This window comes from Scedosporium apiospermum, assembly GCF_000732125.1.
Source record: "Scedosporium apiospermum strain IHEM 14462 chromosome Unknown SEQ_SAPIO_0143, whole genome shotgun sequence".
In the NCBI taxonomy this organism is placed as follows: domain Eukaryota; kingdom Fungi; phylum Ascomycota; class Sordariomycetes; order Microascales; family Microascaceae; genus Scedosporium; species Scedosporium apiospermum.
Genome location: NW_015971844.1, coordinates 615,336 through 640,677, shown reverse-complemented (window position 1 = coordinate 640,677; position 25,342 = coordinate 615,336). Strand labels below are relative to the sequence as shown.

At 50.9% G+C, this 25,342-nt stretch overlaps 6 protein-coding genes and 2 pseudogenes across 6 annotated transcripts; 4 read left to right on the top strand and 4 right to left on the bottom strand.

Annotated features, from left to right (window-relative positions):
• Positions 1–217: 217 nt before the first annotated feature.
• Positions 218–2,616, bottom strand: SAPIO_CDS9476 (Dihydroxyacetone synthase; the record flags this gene model as incomplete). The annotated part of the gene is made up of 5 exons (XM_016790860.1): positions 218–897; positions 956–1,142; positions 1,207–1,812; positions 1,877–2,384; positions 2,441–2,616. 5 exons carry the CDS (start codon positions 2,614–2,616, stop codon positions 218–220), a joined length of 2,157 nt encoding a protein of 718 aa, XP_016639370.1.
• A 590-nt stretch (positions 2,617–3,206) lies between these two features.
• On the top strand, positions 3,207–4,607 carry SAPIO_CDS9475 (L-arabinitol 4-dehydrogenase; the record flags this gene model as incomplete). Its single annotated transcript, XM_016790859.1, has 5 exons — positions 3,207–3,385; positions 3,451–3,578; positions 3,644–3,803; positions 3,866–4,340; positions 4,398–4,607. The coding sequence occupies 5 exons, from the start codon at positions 3,207–3,209 to the stop codon at positions 4,605–4,607; spliced, it is 1,152 nt and encodes a 383-aa protein (XP_016639369.1).
• Positions 4,608–6,009: 1,402 nt separating this feature from the next.
• Positions 6,010–8,085, bottom strand: SAPIO_CDS9474 (annotated as a pseudogene; the record flags this gene model as incomplete).
• Positions 8,086–8,565: 480 nt separating this feature from the next.
• SAPIO_CDS9473 lies at positions 8,566–9,276 on the top strand (annotated as a pseudogene; the record flags this gene model as incomplete).
• Positions 9,277–10,251: 975 nt separating this feature from the next.
• Positions 10,252–12,169, top strand: SAPIO_CDS9472 (uncharacterized protein; the record flags this gene model as incomplete). Its single annotated transcript, XM_016790858.1, has 10 exons — positions 10,252–10,391; positions 10,455–10,585; positions 10,638–10,767; positions 10,826–11,023; positions 11,081–11,205; positions 11,270–11,405; positions 11,489–11,597; positions 11,657–11,727; positions 11,793–11,901; positions 11,966–12,169. The coding sequence occupies 10 exons, from the start codon at positions 10,252–10,254 to the stop codon at positions 12,167–12,169; spliced, it is 1,353 nt and encodes a 450-aa protein (XP_016639368.1).
• A 616-nt stretch (positions 12,170–12,785) lies between these two features.
• Positions 12,786–15,591, bottom strand: SAPIO_CDS9471 (Retinal dehydrogenase; the record flags this gene model as incomplete). The annotated part of the gene is made up of 6 exons (XM_016790857.1): positions 12,786–13,121; positions 13,205–13,420; positions 13,493–13,865; positions 13,929–14,095; positions 14,206–14,344; positions 15,017–15,591. 6 exons carry the CDS (start codon positions 15,589–15,591, stop codon positions 12,786–12,788), a joined length of 1,806 nt encoding a protein of 601 aa, XP_016639367.1.
• A 1,272-nt stretch (positions 15,592–16,863) lies between these two features.
• SAPIO_CDS9470 (uncharacterized protein) lies at positions 16,864–18,790 on the bottom strand (the record flags this gene model as incomplete). Its single annotated transcript, XM_016790856.1, has 5 exons — positions 16,864–17,049; positions 17,105–17,731; positions 17,796–18,321; positions 18,510–18,603; positions 18,667–18,790. The coding sequence occupies 5 exons, from the start codon at positions 18,788–18,790 to the stop codon at positions 16,864–16,866; spliced, it is 1,557 nt and encodes a 518-aa protein (XP_016639366.1).
• Positions 18,791–23,945: 5,155 nt separating this feature from the next.
• SAPIO_CDS9469 (uncharacterized protein) lies at positions 23,946–25,099 on the top strand (the record flags this gene model as incomplete). Its single annotated transcript, XM_016790855.1, has 2 exons — positions 23,946–24,132; positions 24,210–25,099. The coding sequence occupies 2 exons, from the start codon at positions 23,946–23,948 to the stop codon at positions 25,097–25,099; spliced, it is 1,077 nt and encodes a 358-aa protein (XP_016639365.1).
• Positions 25,100–25,342: the final 243 nt, after the last annotated feature.

The window sequence follows — 25,342 nt, the reverse complement described above, 5'->3', positions numbered from 1 at the left end:
CCGGTAATATCGAGGTAATAGCGGAGTCGAGATTTTAGAGGGATCATTGATGACCTATTAAATTTCCGGCCGGGAGAATCCACGTGGACAGCAGGGATACTAGCGGGGAAGCTAGTCCGTATATATACCGCTCTATTCAATGCTTATTATCTATCCATCAAAGCGCTAGGAATCTAAACTATAAAATTCTTATACCAGTATAAAGCTCTCCACCTCTTCATAGCTCAACAAACTCATGCTTAAGCAGCTCATCCTGCTTGAGTTTCTGAAGATAGCCCGTTACTTTCCTGGCAAGAGAGTCCACGTCAAATCCAAAGTACTTGTAAGCAGCCGGTCCGGGCAGACTATGACCAAAAGTCTTCATAGAAATACCCGCATCCGCGTAGCGCTCCCAGCCAGTAGCGGCATACGGCTCGATAACTACGGCGGGAATCTGGCTGCGGCGAAGCACCTCACGCTTGTATTCGAGGGGCTGTATCTCGAACAACCTCCATGAAGGGAAACTGACGACGCGAGTCTCGATACCCTGCTCCCGGAGCTTGTCCGAGACACCGACGGCTTGACATAACTCGGCACCTACGCCGATGAGAGTGAGGACAGCCTTTTCGTTTTCCTGAAGAATATATGCGCCCCTGAGGACACCCTCACGCTTCGTCTGCGCAAGTTGAGGGAGCTTGTGGCGGCTGGTGGAAACGATGGCGGGCATCCCTTCTGCTTCGATAGCGGCGATCCAGGCACCAGCGGTTTCTTCACTATCTCCGGGCCGTATATACAGTATATTAGGCATGGCGCGGTAGAGAGTGGCCAGCTCAATCGGCTGGTGGGTGGGGCCGTCCTCCCCGAGACCGATGGAGTCATGAGTCGCGGCGTGAATCACCTTGAGACGTTGAAGGGCGCCTATGACTAGATATTAGCGCCCGCGTGCAAAGGCAAGACAATGGGAATGTACACGTACCCATGCGGACGGCCGGTGCCGCATAGAGATAGAACATGAAGAAGGATGAAGTGACGGGGATGATTGTGCTGGGAGAGTAAGCTGCGAGGCCGTTAGCAATGGCGCACATGGCATGCTCCCGGATACCATAGTGTATATATCGTCCAGTATAGTTTCCGTTGATTCCGCAGCCAGTCTTGAGATCGGGCTGAAGGAAAAATGTTAAAAATCCCTGTCAAATCTCTGTTGCGGTTGAAATGGAGCTGACTTACGTGCTGGAAGTCAACCTTGCCAGGCCAAATCATATGGACCGACGGAGATAGATCAGCAGTCCCCACCATGAAGTTTTCAAGCTCTTTGGCAATAGGGTTTAATACCAAACCGGAAGCAGCACGACTGGCCGTTGGGGCGGTAGGGAACGTTCCAGGAGCGGGAACAAGCTCCTTCCACCGAGGAGGGAGCTTCCCCGTCACTCGGTCACGAAATTTAGCCCCGAGCTCGGGGTAAGCCTGCTCATACCTAGCTACAAGACTGTTCCATTCCTCGACGTAGGCCTCACCACGAGCAGGAATACCAGCGAAGAACTGCCTAACCTCGTCACCAATGACGAAATGCAGCTCGGGGTCAAAATTGTAGGCGCGTTTCATGCTAGCAACATCGGCAGCGCCAAAGGCCGCCCCGTGTGCATCAGCAGTCCCGGCGGCTTTGCTACCGACGCCAATAACTGTCTTTACGTTGATGAAGGTGGGTTTATCGGCCTTCTTTGCCGCCAAGAGAGCGTCGACAATCCCGGTGACGTCGAAGCAGCCGTCCTCGATGTCAATGACGTTCCAACCACAGGCTTGCATCTTTTCATTAACGTTTTCCGTGTTTGTGAGCTGTCTCAAGAACTTGTTAATCAACTGTTGACTGAAAAGCCAGGTTTCGCATGGTCTCTCTCACATCAACGGTACCGTCGCACGTAATTTGGTTGTTATCGTAGATTATAGTGAGGTTGTTCAACCTAAAGTGCCCAGCAAGGGAAATGGCTTCAAGCGCGACGCCCTCTTGTAGACAAGCATCGCCGACCATGCACCAGGTATGGTTGGACACAAGACCCTCAAAACCGGGCCTGTTGTAAGTCGCACCGAGGTGCTTCGTAGCCAAAGCAAGCCCAACAGAGTTAGCGACTCCCTGGCCGAGAGGCCCTGTAGTGACCTCGATACCTTCGTGTTCGATCTCGGGATGGCCCGGGCAAAGTGCGTCGTATCGGTCCGAATGATAGGATTTGAGTTGCTCAAAGGTCATGGCCTTATATCCCGTGAGATGGAGGAAGGCGTACTGGAAGAGACAAGTGTGGCCGTTGGAGAGCACAAACCGGTCGCGGTTGAAAAAGTCGGGAGAATGAGGGGCATATCGCATCACATATTTCCACAGCGCAACACCGATTGCCGCCATTCCAATCGCACCTCTACACATAATGTCTCAGTATCGCGATTCGCTCCGGATGTTCACGGTGTTACTCACCCAGGATGTCCGCCATTATACTGTTGACAGAGATCAGCGATTAACAGACGGAACGTCTTGAGAACCAGATCGTGGGAGGCTTTCTCGTCCTTGACACGTTGCCTCAAGTCCACGCATGTCGACTTCGTGACGCCGTCGGCCAGGGCAGCTTCTTCTACGGTATCACCAGGAGCCATTTCCAGATTGTGAAAATAAAGTAGGATCTGTAGTAACACGACACACAAAAAGGATGGCAGTGTAGCAAGATCAAAGGAAAAACCGAGACAAGAAGCTACTTGTCGTTGAGTGTGGAGAGATAATACATACGGGGCTCAACCATGGCCCCTCGACCAGGGGCAATCGATTGGACGAAGCATTTTGATAATTGCGTGAATTCGTTTTCTTCTGTCGGCCGGAGGACCCCGAGACCGCTTTCGCCGTTCAAGTGCATAGGTGGATTCTCCCCTTCGCACATTCGCTAGTCGTAATAATGGGAGCGCACTATTCCCATCCGAGCCTAATTACGGGAGTCTGATAAGGTTCCCAATTAGGCAAGTCTAAGCACTCGGCATTCACCAAAGTCCATCGATCAGCTCCACTCTTGGCGCCCAGCAAAAGTGCTTTCAATGAGACCGAGAACCGCTCATGCTTGCCATTTTGGCAATCGCTGGTCCAACTGGCCGGACATGATCTAGTTGACGCTTTTGAACGTAACCGACAGAGCTGCCTATTCTTATTGCAGTAGTCCTCTTCTCCTTCCAATACCCTCCATCACATTCCCATCACAATGGTAACAACCATCTCAGTCCCAGAGACGGACAGCCGCAACGGTTACCTCCCAACCAGTCATCCTAATCCTTCACTCCAAGTAACGGCCGACCATCGAATAAAGATCGTTGATGCGCCTGTTCGCAGCGCCGGTCCTGGAGAGGTTCTCCTTCACATAAAGGCGACTGGAATCTGCGGGTGAGTGTCGCTTGATCTCGAAGACGATTTCGCAGATTTGCGGCGCATCGTACTGATTTTGACAGCTCCGATATTCATTTCTGGAAGACCGGATGCATTGGATCCCTTGTTGTCGAGGGCGACTGTATTCTTGGCCATGAGGCGTCCGGGGTAGTTTTGAAATGCGGCGAGGGGGTCGAGAACTTGAAAGTTGGTAAGGACGTGCCTTTGCAGTATTGGATTCACGGTCGCTCGAAGGTTAACAGTTCAAAAAATAAGGTGACAGAGTCGCGGTAGAACCCGGCGTGCCATGCAATAACTGCTTCCTCTGCCAGGAGGGCAGGTACAACCTCTGCGAAGATGTGCAGTTTGCTGGAGTCTATCCTTATCAGGGAACTCTGCAGCGGTACAAGGTGCATCCCGCGAAGTGGCTATACAAGTACGAGACGTCTTTTATCCAATATCCTGTCACAGGACACCTTTCTAACGTTATACTCGCAGGATTCCCGACAATATTACCTTCGAGGAAGCCGCACTTCTCGAGCCCCTCAGTGTCGTTCTCCACGGTATTAAGACCACAGGACTTAGCCTTGGGAAGGGTGTTTTAGTTTGCGGAGCAGGTCCCATCGGCCTCATCGCTCTCGCTGCTGCGCGCGCTTCAGGGGCCCACCCGATCGTTATAACTGACGTTGAGCCGAAACGGCTCGCTTTCGCGAAAGATTTTGTCCCGAGCGCCATTACATATCAAGTGAACACAAAGATAGACGCTCAAAGCAACGCCCAGGAAATAAGGAAGCTGTTTGGTGCGGAGAATAACGAGTATCAGGCTCCTCCAGCTGTTCTTGAGTGTACTGGTATCGAGAGCAGTGTGTGCACCTCGGCGTACGCTGTTCGTCGAGGTGGTGTAGTTTGTGTTATCGGTGTTGGCCGGGCCATAATGAATAACCTGCCCTTTATGCACATTTCCCTAGCAGAGGTACGGGTCCACACCGATAAAACCCATCGAAATCAGAATCACGCTGACTTTTTCTAGATTGACCTCCGCTTCATAAACCGGTACCGAGACACTTGGCCTGCGGGCATCGCTTGCCTCAGTGGCGGAATCTTGGACCTCAAGAAGCTGGTGACCCATAGGTTTACCCTTGAACAGGCCGACTGTGCGATGAACTTGTGCTCTGATGTTACCAAGGGTAGCATTAAGGTGCAGATTATCGATGACGTTGACGCGGCGGTATTGGAGTAGTAAATGGGGACGTGGTACAGATACTTGCGTGAGGAGGAATTGTCTGCTGCATCTTCCTTGAAAGGAAGCGTCCGGCATATATATTCTATCTATATGGCGATGAAAGAAGGCCGGAGTTTTTGGAAATAGAGTATTCGATAAATTTACTCTAGATCAACGTCATAACTATAGAAGCTCTGTTTATTTGGATTCCTGGGCGGAGTTGAACTTGGGTCCCCTTTTCCCATAAGCCTTCCACGATAATTTTCTCGCATGGCCGGGAGGCCCTTTAGGGCGAGCTCCTAGGTGAGTAAGCAACAGATGCATTCAGGCTGTTCGTCCCAGGACGTGGAGATAGAGCCCAGCAAGGGAGCACGGTAACTGGACGGAACCAATATCAGCATATACACATCCCCAACTCGATCTTCGGGGATTGCCAGTTCTTTCTTCGGAACTGAGCAGTTTCCACCTCGGCCTGCGCAGGGGCGAGCAAGGTGAGCAAGGGGGTCACATTTTTAGGTCACCCTGGCTATTGTTACTATGCCCACAAAGTGTAAAAAAAAATGTCTATGTGAGGACCAGTCCTGAACCCAGTTTTAGAACCTATTATACTGCTACTTAGCTGTCTTTCGTTAACTAAATACCTAAGGGAACAATACCCAAATAACCATTATAAATTTCTATTTAAATTTAGGATATATATCTATCTATAAAATTTTTCTAACCTTTCTAGTGTCTCTGAAAGCTATATTTATATAAAAAGTAGGCAGTCGGTGGTCTTTTCTCATAAGCAGCCTATCATAGTCTTTTCATTAATGGAAGCAGATAACCTATATTGGAAGAGTGAGAACACTGCTGTAGAGATTGCAAAAAGAGACTTGATGTAAAGGTTGTTACGGGCTTGTCGCGCTGTATTGGCTACAACGTAGGGCCGAGAAATGTCTATTATAAAATAACTAGAGAAGGAAAAAGAGAAGAAAGGAAGGAAAGGAAAGGGGCGGATAATCGAGCTATATCGCAGTAGGGACGCCGGGGCGTCGCCGTGGTGACGATGGGCAGAGATTTTACAGGGGCAGCGCGACGCGCCAGCGGCGCGCGGTTCGGAGACCGGTCGGAACGCCATCGGGCTGGGGTTTGCTGGGTGCCGGCATCGCCGGCACTCGTATTCCGGGGTTCAACCCGTTACAAAGGTAGAGACTTAGACCAATCCAAGCTAGGGCCGACCTCTATCAAGCAATGTCACCAGTAACCTAGCCTTTCTAAGCTAATACTGTCGCTAGTTATAGTCTCTCCTAAACTTAGTAATTAAATGAATAAACCTCCTAAGGACTATTTAAATGACCCTATAAGATATAAAGTGACGCTCGCTGTAAACTATCTATACCCGTCCAGGTTGCTCTAAAGCTAATTAAACCTAAATAATTTAAATAAGCCGTAGAAACCCAGCAGGATATCCGTATTCAGCAGTCCTTGCTAATACAACTATCATGGTCTTGTCCCTAGCGACAGGTACCATGGTTGTCTGTCGACTGTCTCTCTTCGTCGACTGAGCTACCGAGACCGTAACCTTGAAGTCGAAAATTGGTTCCGTATCCCGCCTGTTAATGGTAATCTCCTCGGATGGCACATTTTCCCCATTCGCGAAGATTGCCAAGATTGGGGCAATAACCCCAGAATCTGCTTCGGTCGCCTCCATACTTCCTTTGATGCTGAGTGCCAGGATTCCGGGGACGTCGGATGTCGTTGTCTCAATTTCAACATTCAGAATCGGTCTCCTTGATTTGGGTTTGCCCAAAGCCCCGGCTTCTATGCTAATGACATCCGATTCCAAAGCAGGCGTAAAGGGCGGCTCAAAACGCATTTGAGTCTTCTTCTCATAGGCATTTGCGCACCGTAAAAGGTTTAGATCATCATAGGCGCGACCAGCAAAGGTCAGCCCTACCGGCATCTGCTTTCCAGGAATAATACCCATTGGAACCGTGACGGACGGAATTCCTAGGTGGCGGAGAGCTCTGTTTCCGTGACTATACCAGACTCCGTTCTTCCACGCGTGCTCGGCTGACTCTGGGTTCACATCTGAGTCCTCTCTTGCCACATCTCCTTGGCAGGGGAAGACGAACAAGTCACAATTGTGCTTCTTTAGATAGTCGTCGAAAAGTTCCTTGCGCATCGTCTCGAGTGCCATGAGGGCGTGCTCGAGATTCTTCGTCTTGTAAATATCGGGGGTTTCCCAAACATACCCATCGAGCTTACCCCAGTGTATGGAGTTCGACACAGGCAAGTGCTTCAGCTCAACGGGCGTGCGCATTGAATGTGGAAAGATGCTGAATTCGTCCACGGCTGACAGGCTTGACATGTTCTGATCCGCATTATTGCGCAGGAATATTTCCCAGCCGTGTGCAACAATGGGACCTCTTTCGTACCAGGGCCAATTCTCCGGCAGGCGCGCTGCTCCCTCGGGCAATAAATCGCGATTTTCATACGCCGTGACCGCCGGGAAATCGGGAACGAGAATGACTTCAGCTCCCAGGGCCTCCAGTTCCTTCCGTGCACTCTGCCAGAGTTGCACAACTTCATCGCTCGTGAAGGCCGGCGTGGCGCCGTTGGGCGTAGGCCCGCCAATGTACATTTCAGGAACTGCAATGCGCCAACCGGCAAGGGATGTGTACTTGGAGATATCTCGGAAGAATCCCGGGTTGGCGGCTGCGGTTCCCCAGGGCTCGGGCAACTTGACAAAAGGCTGATCCCTCCAGAAGTCGCCGACCGTTGAAGTGTCTTTAGCAGTAATGACTTCGGGGACCCGGAGCAGGTCATCCATCGATCTAGTGTGCGGCACGACGACATCGCACGTAGGGTACAGAGGCCAGTTTCCACGGATGGAAATCAGGCCTCTTGCCGGCGTGTAAGCAACGAGTGAGTTGTTTGACGCTGGAGATCGACCGGACGAAACCGTCTCCTCCGCCATTCCGAAAGCTGCCATTGAGGCAGCAGTTGAAACTGCAGAGCCGTTCGAGGATCCAGATGACCAGGCGGCAGAAAGATATTTCGGGTTATATGGACTTTCGGCCCGCCCGTAGACACCCCTCTGCATACCCCCGTACGCCATCGGCGGCATGTTGGTACGGCCCATGAGCACGCCGCCCTCGGCTCGAATTGCGGAGACAGTAAAGGCGTCCTCATTCGCAATCAGATGCCTGAATGCCGGAGACCCGCTAGCGACCGTCATGCCTTTGACTTTATAGCTATCCTTGACTGTGTAGGGAATCCCCTCGAGGCGGCGGACTGGCTTCCCAGCAGCTCTCCAATCGTCTGAGGCGGCAGCCTCATCGAACACATGCTCATTCAAAACGGGAATGGCGTTGAGTTCCAGTCCCTGACAGTCATATCGAGCCACCCGACGAAGGTAGAGAGCAACGAGTTCTACGCTTGTGAGGGCACCCGACGTGAGAGCTGCTTGGAGCTGGTCAATTGATGCTCCGACCACACTGAACGTGTCCATGATTGCTTTGGAGGAATATGTGCTTGATGGAGGAAATAGTTCGCCACGGAAGATAAGAATTTATTGGTAGAGAATACGGACTTGGTGTTTCCGACTATTGCCTCCATTCGGGCGAACATCTAGGACCGCAAGGACGGCAAAAGGCAAACATATAATGGGACCGTTTGGACCCTGCTCGCGGATTTCCGTGGCCTAATTTAGTTCAACGCCACTTGTAAAGCTACCCCACTTGCGGGGCAATATGCATAGCTACTGGATATGGTAAGGGTGGCCGAACTCGAGTAATGGCCCTCAAGGCGACGCTAGTGAGACAAAGCGAAGACTCGGGCCTCTGGACGGCATGGCTGGGTGGGTAGATTGTGGTATGTTGCTTGGGATGACCGTCTATATTATGCTCGCGTGAGATATTCAACTGAACCTCACTTTTGAGCTGTATCTAGAAAACCCCGAAAATCGAAAATCGATCCGACACAGAACGTCATGCCGTCCCAAGCCGTCCGCCGCATCAGTCTCCGCTGGCTTCCGGATCCGGCGTTCGAGGATACGGATACCGTGGCTCTTAACGTGGGAGGCTACTTCGTCGATCTACGCGTCACAAAGGATACTGGGGCCATTCAATGGAGCCGAGCGGGAGAGAGGATCGTTCTGAAGGAAGTGCCCCGTAAGTTCGGCTTCCAACGCCCATGTCGAGATTCGAGATTGCCCATTAACCAAGCCGGACTTGAAGCAACATTCCGCTGGACCCACATCATCGACTCTCTTGATCTTACTGTCCCCGATGATGCCCATTTTGTGAAACTACCTAATGGAGACAATCTCGAGGTCGGCACTACCCCAGCTCCGCATTTAAACAATGTCCCTACCGATTACGAAGAGGTATGGAGAGACATCACGGATAAGTCGCCCGAGGAACTTTCTTGGATTCTGGAGAGTAGCGACCGGACAACTTTCATTGGAAAGGTGGGATGCATCTTCCTCGCCATCCAAAAGACAACCGAGGCATTCTCCGCCCGGCGGGAAGATCGCCAGGCAGGCGTTTGGAAGATCACATTCAACTCCGGAATCACTGGACTTCCAAGTGCATATCAAGCAATTGAAGCTATTGAGTCTAAGAACAACAGCTGGGCCGTGGGTCAGAGTGTGACGATTGGTGGCGTCGAATTCATCTTCCGGGCAGTTAGCAAGGAGTGATCGGCACGCGTGTGCCATCTTTAGGAGCAGCGTAGTTAGATAGACATACAATATTTCTTCACACCTTCTCCTCCGAACCATTCTTGATATCTCAGGCTACAAAAATTTTATTTCCGTGCTGTAGAGCACTTCTCCTACCATCATCACTTATCTTAAGATGACGGACCACCTAATCGGGATTCAAGCACGTTATATGCTAACTTTCAACGCAGGCAACGCAAGTCGGGAATCCGCTAGCGCCGGACTCGCGCGAATATCCTACCTCCTGCTCCTGGCGTTGCGTGAGACTAGTCCGATTTGGGAGTTCGACTCCGTCACTGTTGGTTATGAGGTGGAAACATCGACGAGCTCTTTCAAGCCCATGAGAGCAGGGGCCGTTTTGTCTGTGAGAATCATATCTTCCTAGGAACCCGGCCATAAGCTGTGGGGAAATCAAAGACAACTTGAATCCTTATCGCGTTAGCCTATCTTGGGATTAGCGTTATCTCCGTGCCCAAGAAGCGTATCTACTAGTGCTATCCACCAAGCAGTAATTCGTTCGATCCCGGAGCCATGGTCCTACAACTTTGGGGAAAAAGAGCGACGCGGAAATCAGCGAGCGACGGAATTTCGCTAGCGCTTCAAGGGATCCGACATACCCCAGGTTGGTCGACGAGGGAGGATGTAGACTGGCCAATCCCCAGATTCAATCCGCCATCTCGGTACCCGGCGGGAGCAGGGTTATCGCCAGCAGCATGGCCTTCTTCCCTTTTTGGTCTTAAATGCCTGTTCCCATTTCCAGACATATCAATTGATCCTTACATCCGGCATTTCTATCGCCTCAAAGTCATCCCCGGCTGGGGTGGTTATAATCCTTCGAGTTCCTCTACCTGCACATTCCAGTCATATCGCATTCTTTGGTGCCTCGATTCTCTAGAGAAGGGAAAGAAAAGGCCTCTTCGAGACATTAGAGCAACAGGAAGATCGTTACCCACCATGCCATCCTCCCGAACATATTCCATCCAGCAAGCATCTGAAAAGATCGCACCTCCTATGCATGATGACAGCTCCAAAACTGATATAACGGAGGGGGTCGGCGAGGTCTTCCAACAGGCCGAGTACCGCGCCTTGGGATGGTAGGTTTCATTCTGCCACCCGCACCTTGTCACGAGACTAACGACTTCCTATGTGCGGAGTAGGATCCGCACCGCAATCATTCTCATGAAGCTCTGCTTTGCCACCGGTGTATTAGCTATTCCGTCGGCATTTAGCATTATCGGATATGGACCTGGAGTGATTCTTCTCGTCTGTTGGGGCGCCCTGACAACTTGTAAGTGTCCCAGCGAATCGTCTGCCCCTACCCGGATTCTGATCGTCACCAGATTATGCCTACATAATGTACGCCTTCCGAATGAGGTATCCCGGTGTCCACAATATCGCCGATGCTGCTGGTCTCGTGGGTGGCCCGATTGCCCGTGAGCTTGCCAGCGCGCTCTTTCTCCTCACTTGGATGTACGTGCCTCCCCGTCCTGATTTTCGGAACCGCAACAGAGTATTAATTCGCCAACAGTCTGGCGTCTGGTTCTGGTTTCATTGGACTCTCCCAGGGCTTTCAAGTACTATCCACCCGTCATGTTTGCACCGTTGTTTGGACCCTAGTTGCTGCCATCTGTACTATCTTGGTTGCTAGCATCCGGACCCTGGGCAAACTCGCCATCTTAACTTGGATCGGATTTGCTTCCATCTTCACAGCTGTCTTCATAGTCGTGTAAGCTTTAGCGTTCCACGTGAGATACCCCCTTATCACTGACATATACGCTCTTAGTGTCGGTGTCACCCAGGTAGACCGGCCTGCCGCCGCTCCACAGGAGGGTCCGTTCAACATGGAGGTCGTGGCTGTTGGTTCGCCGACTTTCATTCCAGGGTTTGTCGCTGCCATCAACCTCTTTGGTAAATTCTCTACTTTCATTCCGGACTATTCATCCCCAGCATGGATATTGATTCCATTTTCTAGCTGGCTACGGCTCTACCCCGACCTTCATGCCCGTGATCGCGGAGATGAAGACTCCCAAGTCCTTCACCAAAGCCCTTTTCACATCTCAGGCATTCCTAGCTTCCTGCTATGTCTCCTTCGCGCTGGTTGTCTATATGTAAGTTTAGACAACTCTGAATTTCCCAGCGAGTGATTGAAGGTCTGACCTGTATCAAGTTACTGTGGTCAATATGTTGCCAGTCCGTCGCTGGGTAGTGCTGGTGGACTCCTCGAGAAGGTTGCTTACGGCATTTCCATCCCTGGTTTCATTATGACTTCCACCTTGTGGGTTCATCTTGCGGCCAAATTTGTAAGTTCATCTTCTTCTACTCCTTCACACCCCGAGCTCTGAGCTAACAGGCCACGTAGTTGCTGGTCCGCATTCTCCGCAATTCCGAACATCTCCAGGATCACAGTCTTAGTCACTGGACAGTCTGGCTGTGCGTATTTCCTAATACCCATCCTTCAGATTTACCCGCGATTGCTAACAGAAGATATCTTCTAGGGGCTCAACTCTCAGTATTGGCGCTCTTGCGTTTATCATCGCCGCTGCTGTCCCATTCTTCAGCTACCTCATCGGTCTTATCGGCTCGCTTTGTTGCGCTCCGACTTGCGTAAGTCCCTCTAACCCCATCAAGCCCACCATCTGGAACTTCTGGCTGACCAATATTGACCTAGTTAATTATTCCTGCGTTTATGGGCCTGTACATGGACTGGGAGAAGCGTGGAACAAGCAGGGCCAAGGCTGCCATCTGCTATTTCCATATTTTTACGATCGTTCTGGGCGCATTCATCACCATTACTGGCACCTACACTACAGTCCAGAGCATTGTTGATGCCTATAAACTTGGCACCGTCGGAAAGCCTTTTACTTGTTCCTGATCTGTCAGGGATACGAGCGTAAATGCCTGGAAATGGTATTATATCTGGTGATATTCTAAAAGAAATTCGCTACGATATTCTTTTAAACCCGAGATTTGATGCCATATTTTTTTGGATGTTTTACCGGTGCCGGCAGGCTATATTTACATGTACATTCCGCATATTTTCAGATTGGATGCAACCGATTTTTCTGTTATGCTTTTAAGCCACTTTTTCTGGTGTCTACGACGGTAATAATAGTATCGCTTAATTTTTAAGTTGTCAAGTCTGGCCGCCTTGGTTCTTCAATCATACGTTGGCTTCAGGATGATTCTATTCTAAGTAAGCACTCTCGAGGCTAACAGATATCTTCGGCGCATAATCGAGGTTACACTCCGTCTGCTTCTCCGTAAAATTCATGTAATGTCCTGGATGGTTTCGAGATGTTGTGTCTCGGAAACTTTGCTTCCCAAGGGGGTTTTGCGGGCTGTCTACGATAACCATTTCTCTTCACCGTTTAGAGCCTCACATTCCGGCTTTTGATGATGTTGACTCTACTGAGGCAGGACGGCTAAGGCCTTCAGCGCTCAGATAAGATTCAGTTACTTAGTCTCGCATAGTATTTTGACAAGATCGATTACAGCTTGTTGCCAAGGTTCACGTGGATGGCCTTGGTCTGTGTGTACGCGTCGAGGGCGTACTGTCCCAACTCACGGCCTATACCGGAAGACTTGTAACCGCCGAACGGAATTCCGAAGTGGGCGTCGCCCGAGGAGTTCACAAAAACCATGCCAGACTGGAGTTTTCTTGCCAACCGGTGGCCAGTTGTGATGTTCTCCGTAAACACTGCTGCTGAGAGACCGTAGCAGCTGTCGTTGGCCTTCGCTACTACCTCGTCGAAAGTCTTGAATTTAGAGATGACAATTACGGGCCCGAATATTTCTTCTTGGACAATTTTCATGTCTTCGGTCGTCTGAAACCTCACAATTTTAGTTCTGAACGACTGACAGGGAGGAGGAGAGAAAGCGCCAGGCGGGGTTCATAAGGTTTACTTACATCCGCAAAAACGGTGGGCTCAATAAAGTACCCTGCATCGCCATGCTTGACACCGCCGTGGAGCAGACGTGCACCAGTCTGTTTGCCCTCCTCTATATATCCTAGAATCTTGTCATATTGTGCCTTCGATACCTGAGGTCCTTGCCAAGTGTCCGGGTGAAATGGGTCTCCCAGGCGGTGATGCTTCCTGGTGATGTCGACAAACATCTCCAGGAACTGGTCGTACACACCCTCTTGGACTTATATCCTAGACGTGGCGATGCAGGCCTGGCCCTGATTGTCCATAACGCCCACGTGACACCACTTGACGGCCTGGTCTAAATCAGCATCATCAAAGACGATGCTGGGGTTCTTGCCTCCACATTCAAGAGTGATATTTTTTAGATTCGACGCTGCCGACTGCATGATTGCCCTCCCAGTAGCTGTGCTTCCGGTGAACGCGATCTTGTCAACGTCCATATGCTCGGAGAGGGCCTTTCCGGAGACACTTCCAAGGCCCGGGATGATGTTAACAACGCCGGGCGGGAAACCGGCTTCAACGATGAGCTTCCCGAAGTATAGTGCAGAGAGAGGCGTCTGCTCGGCTGGTTTAAGGACCACGGTGTTTCCACAAGCACGGGCCGGGGCGACCTTCCACGCTAGCATCATAAACGGAAAGTTCCTACAACCTTAGTAGCTCTCCTTGAAGAAGAAGATAGGAACATTCGTAGGTAAACCAACTAACCAGGGGATGATCTGCCCGCAGACACCGAGGGGCTCGCGTAGGACGTATGCCAGCTTGGTCGGATTCGTCTCAATCGTGCTCCCGCTGAGCTTGTCGGCAGCTCCGGCGTAATATTTGAAAACATTAATGGAGGCTCCGATATCCAAGTTCAAGGCCGCATTAAAAGTCTACAAAGTCAATAATAAGCACGAGATTTCGAAGAATATGCACTTGCCTTGCCGTTGTCAAGCGCGTCAATGCTTGCGAGAAGCTCACGGTCCCTTTCAATCAAGCTAACGAGTTTGAGCAGGAGATTTCCACGCTCGACAGCAGGCAGCTCCGACCACTGGCCTTCGAAGGCCTTTCGCGCGGCCAATACGGCAACGTCCACATCGTCCTTCGATGCTCCTTGGAGAGTGATAATCTCCTCCTCGGTTCTAACACGAGGTTCAGCGGGGGTGACTCGGCAATTGAGAGGGATGGCACATACATACGATGGGTTGAATACCGTGAACTTATCGCCAGTTGCTGTTACATATTGATTGTCGATAAACAGGCCTATGGGCTGAGTGTATGTAAGCCCATTCGGGAAAGTAATCTCAACATGCGACGCTGCCATGGGTGCGTTTCTTGACAGATTCTCTAGCTGTAGGATTATGTGTAGAGAAACGGAAGTAAAAACAAGGTAAGTTTAAGAGGATAAGTTTCATTCCTCCATAGGCCTTTTCTTCAGACAAAGTAACGTAATGTACTTTTCGATCCTATCCCGATGAGGGGGCCGTCGGACTAAGTCACATTCGGGATTTCACCACCGCTTCCGAAATCATTATGGAAAAGGGGCAGTCTCGTTTATCTTACCGCGAGACGAAGGCAAATGCTGGTGCAGGGGGCCAGCGCTAGCGGATAACCGTTGCATACAATGACATCTTCCACGGGAATCCGCGTCGACCGGAAATCCGCGAGGGTGGAGACGTAAGTCACGAATCCGCGAGAAGAGGCTGTCCGCCACTTCCATGATAGCACGCAATGCAGCCATATTAGTTACGCTTGCTGATCCATTATCGCCGGGAATGGCCCGGTACCCTAAGGAGGTAAATAATCTTCCCTACAGATCCTTGTTTTGGTCATTCCGTAGTTCTTCAAAAATCACGCTCAATCCCGTTAAAAGATTGTCTGGATCAACTTCTAGAAGCATCAGTAGCGAGGAGCAACGACCGAGGGGTCGTGAGCGCTCCGCTTCGTCGCTAGAGGTTAGGGTTTCATCAGTGATGGTGCTTAGACCCATCCTCAGCACCGCATGGCTCATAGCCCAGCTCGTTGGAAACACGACCGGAGGGGTTTCTTCCTGTCCCCGCGAGTACAACCGCGCAAACAGCTGCTGATGCTGAACGAGCTGCAATCCAGCCTCGGCCAAGGCTCCGCACAGTATCGGCATCTTCCCTCCGGGGGTGGGCCAGAGAAGGGAAAGCAAAAAGAGAGCGAGGGAATGGCCGAACTGCCCCCATGATAAAAGCACCTCCCTAGACTCCTCACCAAGGAGGGTTCCGACTAAATCCTTCCAACGGAGGAACCATTCGTCGAGTCCGCGGCGGTAATCGAGAGCCTCAGTCGAGGCTCGACTTGCAAGTTCGTCAACACGAGGAGACTTGAGGTTGTACCTGAGAAGGGCACTATATATCTGCATAGTTTGTAACGAGATGAGATACGAAAAGATGGAAATTTTCTCTTCTAGAGAATCCGTGGCACCACTTGTAAGTTCCTAAAGTAGAGCCATGTTAGTGAAAGGCTGATCAAGATTCACAAGTGATTTACAGACCAGCCGAAGTGCATCACCAATATTTAAGAGACTAGGGCGCCCAAACGCGATAGATACTTGGCTGTCACCCAGACGTCAGCACGCACTCAAGTCAACACCATAGAAGTACTTTTCATACCTCTCTAGACAGTATAGAGTTCTTGTCAAGGTGCAAAGAATATCATGGAATTCATCAACTTCCATGGAGGGGCGGTGCGAGAGATCGAAGAAGAGCCGGATTGCGAAGCCCAGATGTCTCCATATGTCCCCAGATCCGGGGCTGAGTAGGAGGTAAATGCAAATCAACAAGGTCCTCTGAAAAAGAAAGATGTTTTCTTTCCTCGAGTAGTGTTCAGAATTTGTGCTCATAGCTGCCGTGGCTGCGCGAAAATAGAAGTCTGCTTCTGCGGCAAGAACCACCTCATTGCGTTTACAGATATGTGATCCGATAGCAAGAACAAGATAGAAGAACTCCCGGGTGTAACCTTGGGCGTCATCTCTTTCGGTTGCATAGCATTGAGAAAGAATTTCGTCTAGCTTGGCTGGTTCCAACACTGGATAAAACACATTCGCAGAGCGGGCGAATAGGCTGAAAAGGCTGGTCGCAGTGTCCAGGGACGGACGACTGACGGGGAGTACGACGGTGTTTCCAAGAGCGTAAGGAGAGAACCGAATGGCTTGATGGATGATTGTTGGGACCATGAATGTCTCTCGTCGACTTAAACATCTCCGAAGACATCCCAACGAGCTCCAAGGCCCGAATGATGCGCTGAACAAGGTATCCTTGTAGAGAGTTGATGAAGCGGGTGAAGGTTCACCGTCTCCTAGAGGAATTAAGACGAGTGGCTCAGGAGTGGCGGTTGTAGTGGTTTCGCTCAAGATATTTGGCGCGTGTTCTTTGGATATTTGTCTTATATTGTCAACAAAGGAGACAATTTTGCTGTAAAAACTGGTAAGCATTCCTAAAGAAATGGAATCTATTGTTTGTTACGAGTAGGAGATGGACGCACCTCATAGGGACGTTAGCACCAAGAACTGGGTCGAAGATCAAGCACTCCCGTGACGCTCGCAGACACTCCTTACAAGCTGGCAGCTGCTGGTGGCACTTTACTCGACGGTCACGACAGAGACTGCAGGAAGGCAGAGCTCCTAGAAGGCTCTCTAGTTCAAGATCTGCATTCGGGTTTGGTTGAAAGGAGTTTTGCGATTTCGCTGGCGTGACATGCTGATACTCATATCATATGCGCTACCGTCATGGCCAATCGGATTCCTGAGGCATGTATCTGCCAGTTCCCGAATGTAATGCGCCGTATCTGATACAGCAGGCCACCGTACGGATAGAAGGTCCTGCAACGCGCATTGTTAGTTTGAGGGATATAACGATTGGAGCATTTAAAAATACCAGAAGTTGACCTAGCACTTGAAGTGTTTCATGCCCGGGAGTGAGGATCATCGTTCGTTCCAGCTCCGTGGCGTGATTGCGAAGGGCGTAGAGCAACACCATGCCGGCTTGGAAGGCACTGTTGGCTAGTTCAAATACCATGACAAAGCCACCCGACTGGACCACCTTCATGTGTGACTTGATGAGGCGGATACAGGAACTAGCAGCAGCAATCAAGGACGATTCGGAAACTGTAATGTTTCTCGAGCATGGTCTATGCAGCAGAACCTGGCATTGATGGGCAGAAGCTTCCAGTCGGGAACGAGCTAATCCATCAGCTGCCACTTGATGAACAAGATTATCAATGAGCCCATCGGTGTCCCTGACCCAGCCATCGTAGTCCTCTGCATCGCTAGGAAGGGCCTGGTCAAAGAATTGGATACCATGAATTTGTGACTGTATAATGCGGACGCGGGTGTGAACGAGGAACTCGATTTCCTTGAAATTGTGTGATCTCTGGAGCCCAAGCCCTTCGGGATTGGAATGAGGGTCGTCGCCGTTAAAAGGGAGTTGAGTAGTGATGTGTTCATCGCTGATCGCTACAGGGCATCCAGCAGCAATGGCCACGGTCCTATCCAGTTGGTAGATCTATTTTTTTTTTCCCCAAGTTGTTAGCTAGTGACTTCTATCCGTAAGCTCACTGTCGACCCACTGTCCAAAAGATCTTCCTTCGTAACTCAGCGTGTACTGGGTTGGGTACAGTAGCCGGGTCGGGCTCCTGGTGAAGCCCCAAGCTGACAGCCATTCGCATCGCTTCACCCGTCGTATACCAGCAGTTTACGATGTACGGGAGGAGAAGGCCGAGCTCTATGAGGAGAAGAATGCACTGTAGACTTTGAATAGATGACTGCTTCAGAAGTCTAACATGTCGCATGGCATCTGCATACAGCGATTCGCTCAACGCCGCGACTTTTGCAAAGTTGTGACTGTTAGATGTAAGAGAGCTAATGGCTAGGATCATTGGTACGACAAAGTTAGGCATTGTTGCGCCCGGAGGCTCCGAAGGCTCCTCGTCGTAGAACTGATCAAAATAGTGATTGAGGTCTTCCACTAGAAAGCAGGGAAACCGGGGGAGCAGCTCGTCTTGGTAATTCTTGAAGAGGCGCCTCGCTACATGAATCGGGACCCTGTGTGCCTTGAAGTGGGTAAACTGAGAGCTGTACGCACTCCCGGCGGTTCTAGGGTGAGTGTCATAATAAATCCCGTGAACCGGGATTTTCAACGGCGGGCGCTCAGAGGGGTAAAAGAGTTTGGCCTGATGCTGTATCTTGTCGTCGGACTTAAATAAGCTCGGGGTCATGCCAGCAGTTATCGACAGGGCCGCCGTTTCCAGTACCCAGAGGTGGCTCCGGTCGGAACCACTCACGATTCTGTTGAGTGAATGACCGCTATTAGTCCCTCTAATGGCAGGTCTGCTGCATTGAAGCTCTGCCAGCCGCTGCTCCAGATGCTGGACAATGCTAGCCAAGAGCTCAGTATCCTTTCGTTTATTCTATTTTATTGTGTTCCTCGGGGATACGTACCTCCGTGGGACTTCCGTGGAGGTTTGCCGACTGATTGCCATGCAGTCTGTTCCCGCTGCAATGCAGCGGCGACATCTCGGGGTCCCTCGATCACACTGAGCCAGCTCCAGTCAGCGGCGTTCATCGACAGATAAGGTGTACGGCGTACCTTTTGCTTCAGTTTATGGCACCTTGCGCAAGCCCGGGTAGACTGATGTCTCTTTGATCCTGAATTGGTATTCATTATTTACCATCTTGCTAGAGGGTCGTGTTGCCGTTTATGCTAGAAAGAGAAGCTTTGATGTTGCTTCAGAGAAAAGAAAACTACATTTAGGGGCGAGGGGAGGTGCACACGTGATTCCCCAAGTCTTGACTAATTCGCCTTTCCAAGCTCTGATATTGGCTCTGCTCATGAATTCTCGGGATAGGTTTCGGGACCTTCCCGCTCTCAAGACAATGACTTCATTAGAAATTGCCTGATACGAACTAGTCATCAGGGGGAAATCGAATTTCATTGACAATCCTCCGGGCACGGGACCCTGGCGCTATGACAGCCGACCCCACAATCAGCACAATTGGGGGCTATTGACAGCGCACGCTGACTCGCACAGCATCGTCAAGGTAGAACATTCTCCGAAATTTTGTGATACATTGACTCGACTGGATGACTCGACCGTGGCCAGCCGAAGTGCGGGGGGCAAGGAGCATCCGGGGCAAGTGTGGGGTAGCGTGTCAGGGTCTTCTTAGATCGATGTGCCTTCGGCTACCCATTCCTCGGGACGGGATGACGATGCAATGCGATGCAATGCGACTTCAACTATCTTCTATGTAGACCTTCCATCAGCTCCCTTTGAGACAGATCATGACAGTTCATGTCTGAAACAACGAATCTCCTCGCCTCCACAACTGTTGGATCACATTCAATCCCCTTCCCCTGTCCTCCATTCCGACCTGAACCATCATGACACCCGCACCGAAGCTCACATCCCTTAAGGGCCGAGTTGCAATCGTGACGGGCGCTGGTGGTGGGCTTGGCCGGGAATACCCCATCCTACTGGCCGCCTACGGGGGCTTTGGTAGTGGTGAATGACTACGGTGGTACCCTAGATGGGCAGCGAGGGGCAGGTTCGCGTGCATAGGCCGCTGTCGAAACCAATGCGTGACTCTTGAGACTCCCAAAATTAGATTGGCGTGAGAGCAGTAAACGAGGACCTTTGAGCAAATCACTCGAAATAGAGACGTAGTTCTTCGGTGATACCCACATTGTAAAGGTACTATGGGGAATCAAAAATATTTGGGAATATCTCGAATGAAGAATCTGCAATCTCTCTGTCAAATTGTGTATTCTTCGCAACTTAACGAACACAAGCTACTTATGCTTCCAGTGCTACTACCAACATTAGGACTCCAACAGCTTCAGAGTTACTCGGGATAATGTAGCCATTTTGCAGCGAATCCTCAAGTCTACCGGAAGCCTCGCGCTATCCCTGCAGGCGCTCTTTAGCCGATTTTCGCAGGCCTCCTATTATGACTTCTCCCACGAATTCGACTTACTAGACACCGACGCCCATTACTCCGTCTTCATCCCGGCCCTTATCCCCACGAGACTCACGGGTCTCGTGATGGTATTTCTCATTATTTTCAGTCACTTGTTGGCGGTTTTCCCGGCTGCTACTTTGTTCATGAGCCAGAGACAGTTCGGACTATTTGTCGAATTTTTGGCGGGCCTATGCGCAGATGCACGAGAGCGGTTTGCAAGAGATTTTAAGCGAGGCAATAGTAGCGCCTGATCTTGAGGTAGAAACCGATTTGAAAGAAACATAGCAAGATACCGTGAAAATGCGTGTGACATATTCTCATGAGGACCGGAAGCTCGGTTTGTTGCCAGGTATGGGGTCTGCCTGACGGATGTGGGCTATATCACTGGGATAGTGTCGCCTTTCTATTATATTGATTAAATCTATTAATTACCACTACTATTTGTATCTGCCCTAGAATTGTTTCTACATTGTACTAATAGCTTTAAAGGAAGCTCCTTAGATTATTGCATTTTCGGCTTTATATGATTGTATACGCAACTATCTATAATTCGTTAGCTCTGTGACGCTGCACTATATCGGAACAAATTTAGAATGCTCCGCGGATGACTGTGAAAGACGTTTTCCAACCAGCCTACTTCTCTCGGGTCATCCCGGTACCTCCAACATAGACGATAAGATCCAACGCGTACGCACACGCTTTAACATGGTGATCGTCCTGACTTTTGTGCGGGGCAGTCAATCGAGCTCTCCAAAGCAGACCTCTCTAGAAGGCCTCGGTAGCTATAGGACTCGGTTGTTCCTCAAACAGCCCAAAGAGAAACCGCGCCGGCTCGGAGCAATCCTTTATCCCTTCTCGTCCAAACTCCCTCCCCGCTCCGACACGCTCACTACATGGATTCATCCGGCTGAAGCTTGAGCCTTTCTTTCACACCAGCGCGTACATCAGAGAGGGGTAACGATTCGCTCGCCCATTGGGACTGCAGCAATTCTATTTTCTTGTCTATACAAGGGTATTTCTTCCTGGAGAGGCGCATAGAGGTGGAAGTTGATCGGGGTGAGTTTCCCCACCAGGCGCAGGCTGCCGGAGCGGGCATCACCGAAGGGATCGTGAAGATTGACCAGTTGAATATCGGCAGAGATATATGTTCCTGCCGCTCTCATTTTTTTTTAAAAAAAAGTCTATCCCTGTACAACCTGAAACTGGAACTCAACCGCCGCCTATCCGTCTGGAGGAAGGCGACTCGGTCCCTTAGTCTCCTTGGCCCATTAAGTTCATATAGGAGATGGCACAGAAATTCAGCCGTAAATTGCTTTGCAACTGCAGAGAATGCTGGAGGCTTGTCGATAGCTTTAGTCAAGCGGTGTCGAGAAAAGCCTTCACTCCATTTTGACCACGCCCGATATTCCGCATGCCGTCCGGTCCAGACGCTTTCCACTGTGTTCTCATGGTCTTCTGGCTTCCCTGTCAAGCTCGCCTGTCATTCCTCATCGTCGCTTGCATCCGTATAACCATCACCCGAGTTAGCACTTGGCTCAACATCCCAGTAGCCCTCGCTCAGTGGAGTGGGAGATCTAAGTGACATCAACGATTCTCTCTGTAGGTCCTGCGCTGTGCTTTTGAAAATGTTCCGCCCCTGGACAACAAACTTGCTATCCTCCAAACAAGACCATCTCATCCCAGCTTCGCCGAAAGTCAGCACTCTTTTTCATAACAAATGCTCCTACAATGTGCACCCTCGCGAGTGCAATGGCTCTGGGGACCTAATGCTCAAGCATCCAGGCCGCGCCAGGCCTACAGAACGATGGACCCTTGTGTAACATCCCGACATCGGTACCGGAATGGGACGGCGAAAGTCTAGCAATTCTTCCATGGATGCTTGTGGGATAGGTCCAGAAAACCATCACTGGCTCGGGCAGCTCCAGTTGCCGAGCTCGCCGAGGGAGCGTGCTGATATATTTGATCCATCTTGGGGATTTCTCTCAGCATATCAGCCTGGTCATCTCGAATAATACAGAGGTTGTCGACCAGAGATAACCATATCCAAGAGAAGAGCTGGCGTACCCGATACTCGCCGACTGTTGGGACAACATGAGTCCATGAGTGCTTTGTCGCTCTCTGTTGTTTGCTCTGGTTGCTTGATATGGCTGGCAAGTCCCCAGGCCTCAGTATAAGATAGCTTTATCGGAAGGTCCCTTGTTCGCGGCTTCGGTTTCCACGAGGCGAATGAGAGGATCCTCTCGACCCTGAACGTCAAGCAATCGACTCGGACTGAGGCCTGCCTGCAGCGTCTCGATGGCGGCGTCTTTCATGCTTTAACACCTCCCTCTGATACGGCATGCGGCTGGAAATGCACTATCCGAATACCTGCAGTGGGTCCTTATAGACTTTGGAGGCTGTCGATGCACGTAATCATGGGCCACTCACTTTCGTCCTCTGGAAAGATCACTGAGATAGGTTAGCATCCCGTTGCGATGAGCAGACCATTTGAGATACCTTCGCCTTCCCCACACGATACAACAGCTCGACAGGCTTTAAGTACCGGAGGTCCAATGAGTAGCCATTCCCTTATACAGACTGATGCGTAGAAGTTGAAGTCGTTTCAAATATTGGCTCAAGCCTGACGCATTTCGCATGTACAGAGGGGAGGGCGTCGGATAGCTTCAAACTCCACTCCGGTTCTGTTTTGTCTACATCGATGATGAATATTTCCGGGAGTTTTCCGGGGATACGCGGTGGTTGCTCATCGCCTGCTTCTATGCCATCGACATCAAATCGGGGACATGAGTCGATTGCCCCGCCTGAAAAGTGGTGGATTGGCCGCATGGTCAATCTCGAAGATGCTTCCGAGGAATCAACCTTTCCTACCTGCCAATTTCGAGGCGCTGAGCAACACTAAAGCCGCGTCGTCCGGTAAACTTGAAGCACCAATATCATCACACTTCTGCACCAGACCATGTCCCAGCCTCTAGTTACTGCAGCAGAGCATCGGGCCAAGGCCTAGCGTGGTCATGGTGTCTCGCTGTCTAGCTTCGCTGACAGAGAGGGGGTAATCAATTCCTCAGCCAACGCGCAGAAAAGACCTCTCTTGATCGCTTTCAAATTGCGACGACTGGCTTCTGTCAGGATTCATAAGCACACTGAAATTACTATGGGAAGATACATACACCAACCTCTCAAACACCTACGACCCTGAAATCCGACACTAATCTCGAACGCAGCGCGGCGGTCTGCTCCAAGGAGACTCCATGCCCTCATGTCCTGCACATCGCCCACGGGGACCCATTCCTGAGCTATACGCTTGGTCGGTGCTTGGCCGGCGTCATGATACCTCCGTAAGACAATGACGGTAGGCTTAGATGGAAATGCTGGGTTTGCACGCTAATTGGCCTTTACCCTAGGTTCCAAGGTCTGGGATCCGGAATGGCATTCGCATCCGGATCACTGGGGACGTATCGATATTGTGAAAAATCTCTCTCCCTTGCCCTAAGCTGCGTTGCCTAGCAGTCACAATATACTACTCGACATCAGCTCGCTGCCCAGTAGTGCTAGCTTGCACTACCCCCGTGGCAATAGATTTTATGCACCAAGTAGAAACATAGGTTATGTATGCCAAGGCTAACTTATCCCAGTTCAGCGTCAAGGAATATGCCCAACAATGAAACGCCATTCGGCTCATCACGTGGTCCAAGATGCAACACGATGGGACAAAATAGGAGGGGAAATCAAGAGTCGCAGAAACAGACCAAAGGGCGAAAGCCATGGCGTCGATTCCACCAACGATCGTCCCTTGCGCTAGGGAGTGCCTGGAAACTGCGATCGTGGGTATCGGCTGCGATGTAGCGGACACGGCATGCGTGTGTACACCCGAGAAGTTCGCCACGCTATCCATTGACCGAAACCTCGTGAATTGTGTCATAAATTCATGTAGCGGTTCTGACCTCTCAGGTAAGTCCCTGTCGCGAGCAAATCGCCAGCCGGGGCACGTAGAAAGAGAGGCTAACTCCAACTTAATCCTTGTTTAGAGGCTTCGCGCGTGATACCCAATCTATGCTCGGATGCAAACGACCCTAGCGCATCGTCGACACCGGACCCTACGACATCCCAATCCATCGCCCCCGAGCCTACCATCTCTGAAACCAGCAGTACTGGGAGTTCCGCACCAGAACCCGAACACGAACCGAATCGGCCATCCGGCGGCTTATCCGCAGGAGCCAAGGGAGGAATCGCAGCGGGTGTTGTGATTGCCATTCTCATAATAATTGGTTTGGCAGTGCTTTGTTGTTGTCCGCCAGGATTTATCAAGCGATGGCAGAAACGGAAAGGCGGAGCTAGTGGGGTTCACCAGGGTCTAGCTTCCCCGCCAAAGATAGATGGCAGTAGGGCAGAGCTAGACGGGGTGCCCAAGTCCGAGCTGGAAGCGAAACCTGCCACCGGATACGGCTCCGCGATAAACCCCGCCGAATTGGGCGGGGAAGACGCTGTCAACGTAGCACCTGGGTCAATATCGCGGCTCGCGGGCAGCCCACCGACCTCTGCACCACATTCATATTCGCCTTCTGAACAACAGAACCCGACGGGTTGCTATGACGATGGTTATCCTGTGATCTCGGAGCTAAGCGCCACGCAGCAGACTGCCATGCCACCAGTCACCTCGACAACATCGCCAGAATCGGCCTCCCCACCACCTCAGACCAATACAACCAGTCCGTCAACGGACCCGGCAGCAACGGCACATCTCGCTGTGCCCACGATCGATCCAGGCTCTACCGAACTGGAACAGCTACTCCGATCCCACCAGGAGCTCGAGGCACGGCGGAAAACGCTGGAGGAACTTAGCAGAGTGCAGGAGCAACAAGCGGCATTGCAGCAGAGGATAAATGAACTTGCTGCGGCAAACAAGACATCGACTTAGCGTGGAGAGAAAAGTCGGGGTCGAGGTAGACTTAATTGTAGGCCGGTCTGGAGTAGCAATTGTAACTTAGCCACGGGGTCTAACCGATATAATAATAATTGCTATGTGAACCTGTATACCTAGCCAGCCACCTGCAGAGTTATCACAAAAGAGCTGCTGCCCTGGGACAAACGTCGAACAAGTCCAGGGTCGAAGTCCGAACGAGAACTATACAGTCAACAATGAACCCCGAATAGCCTATGT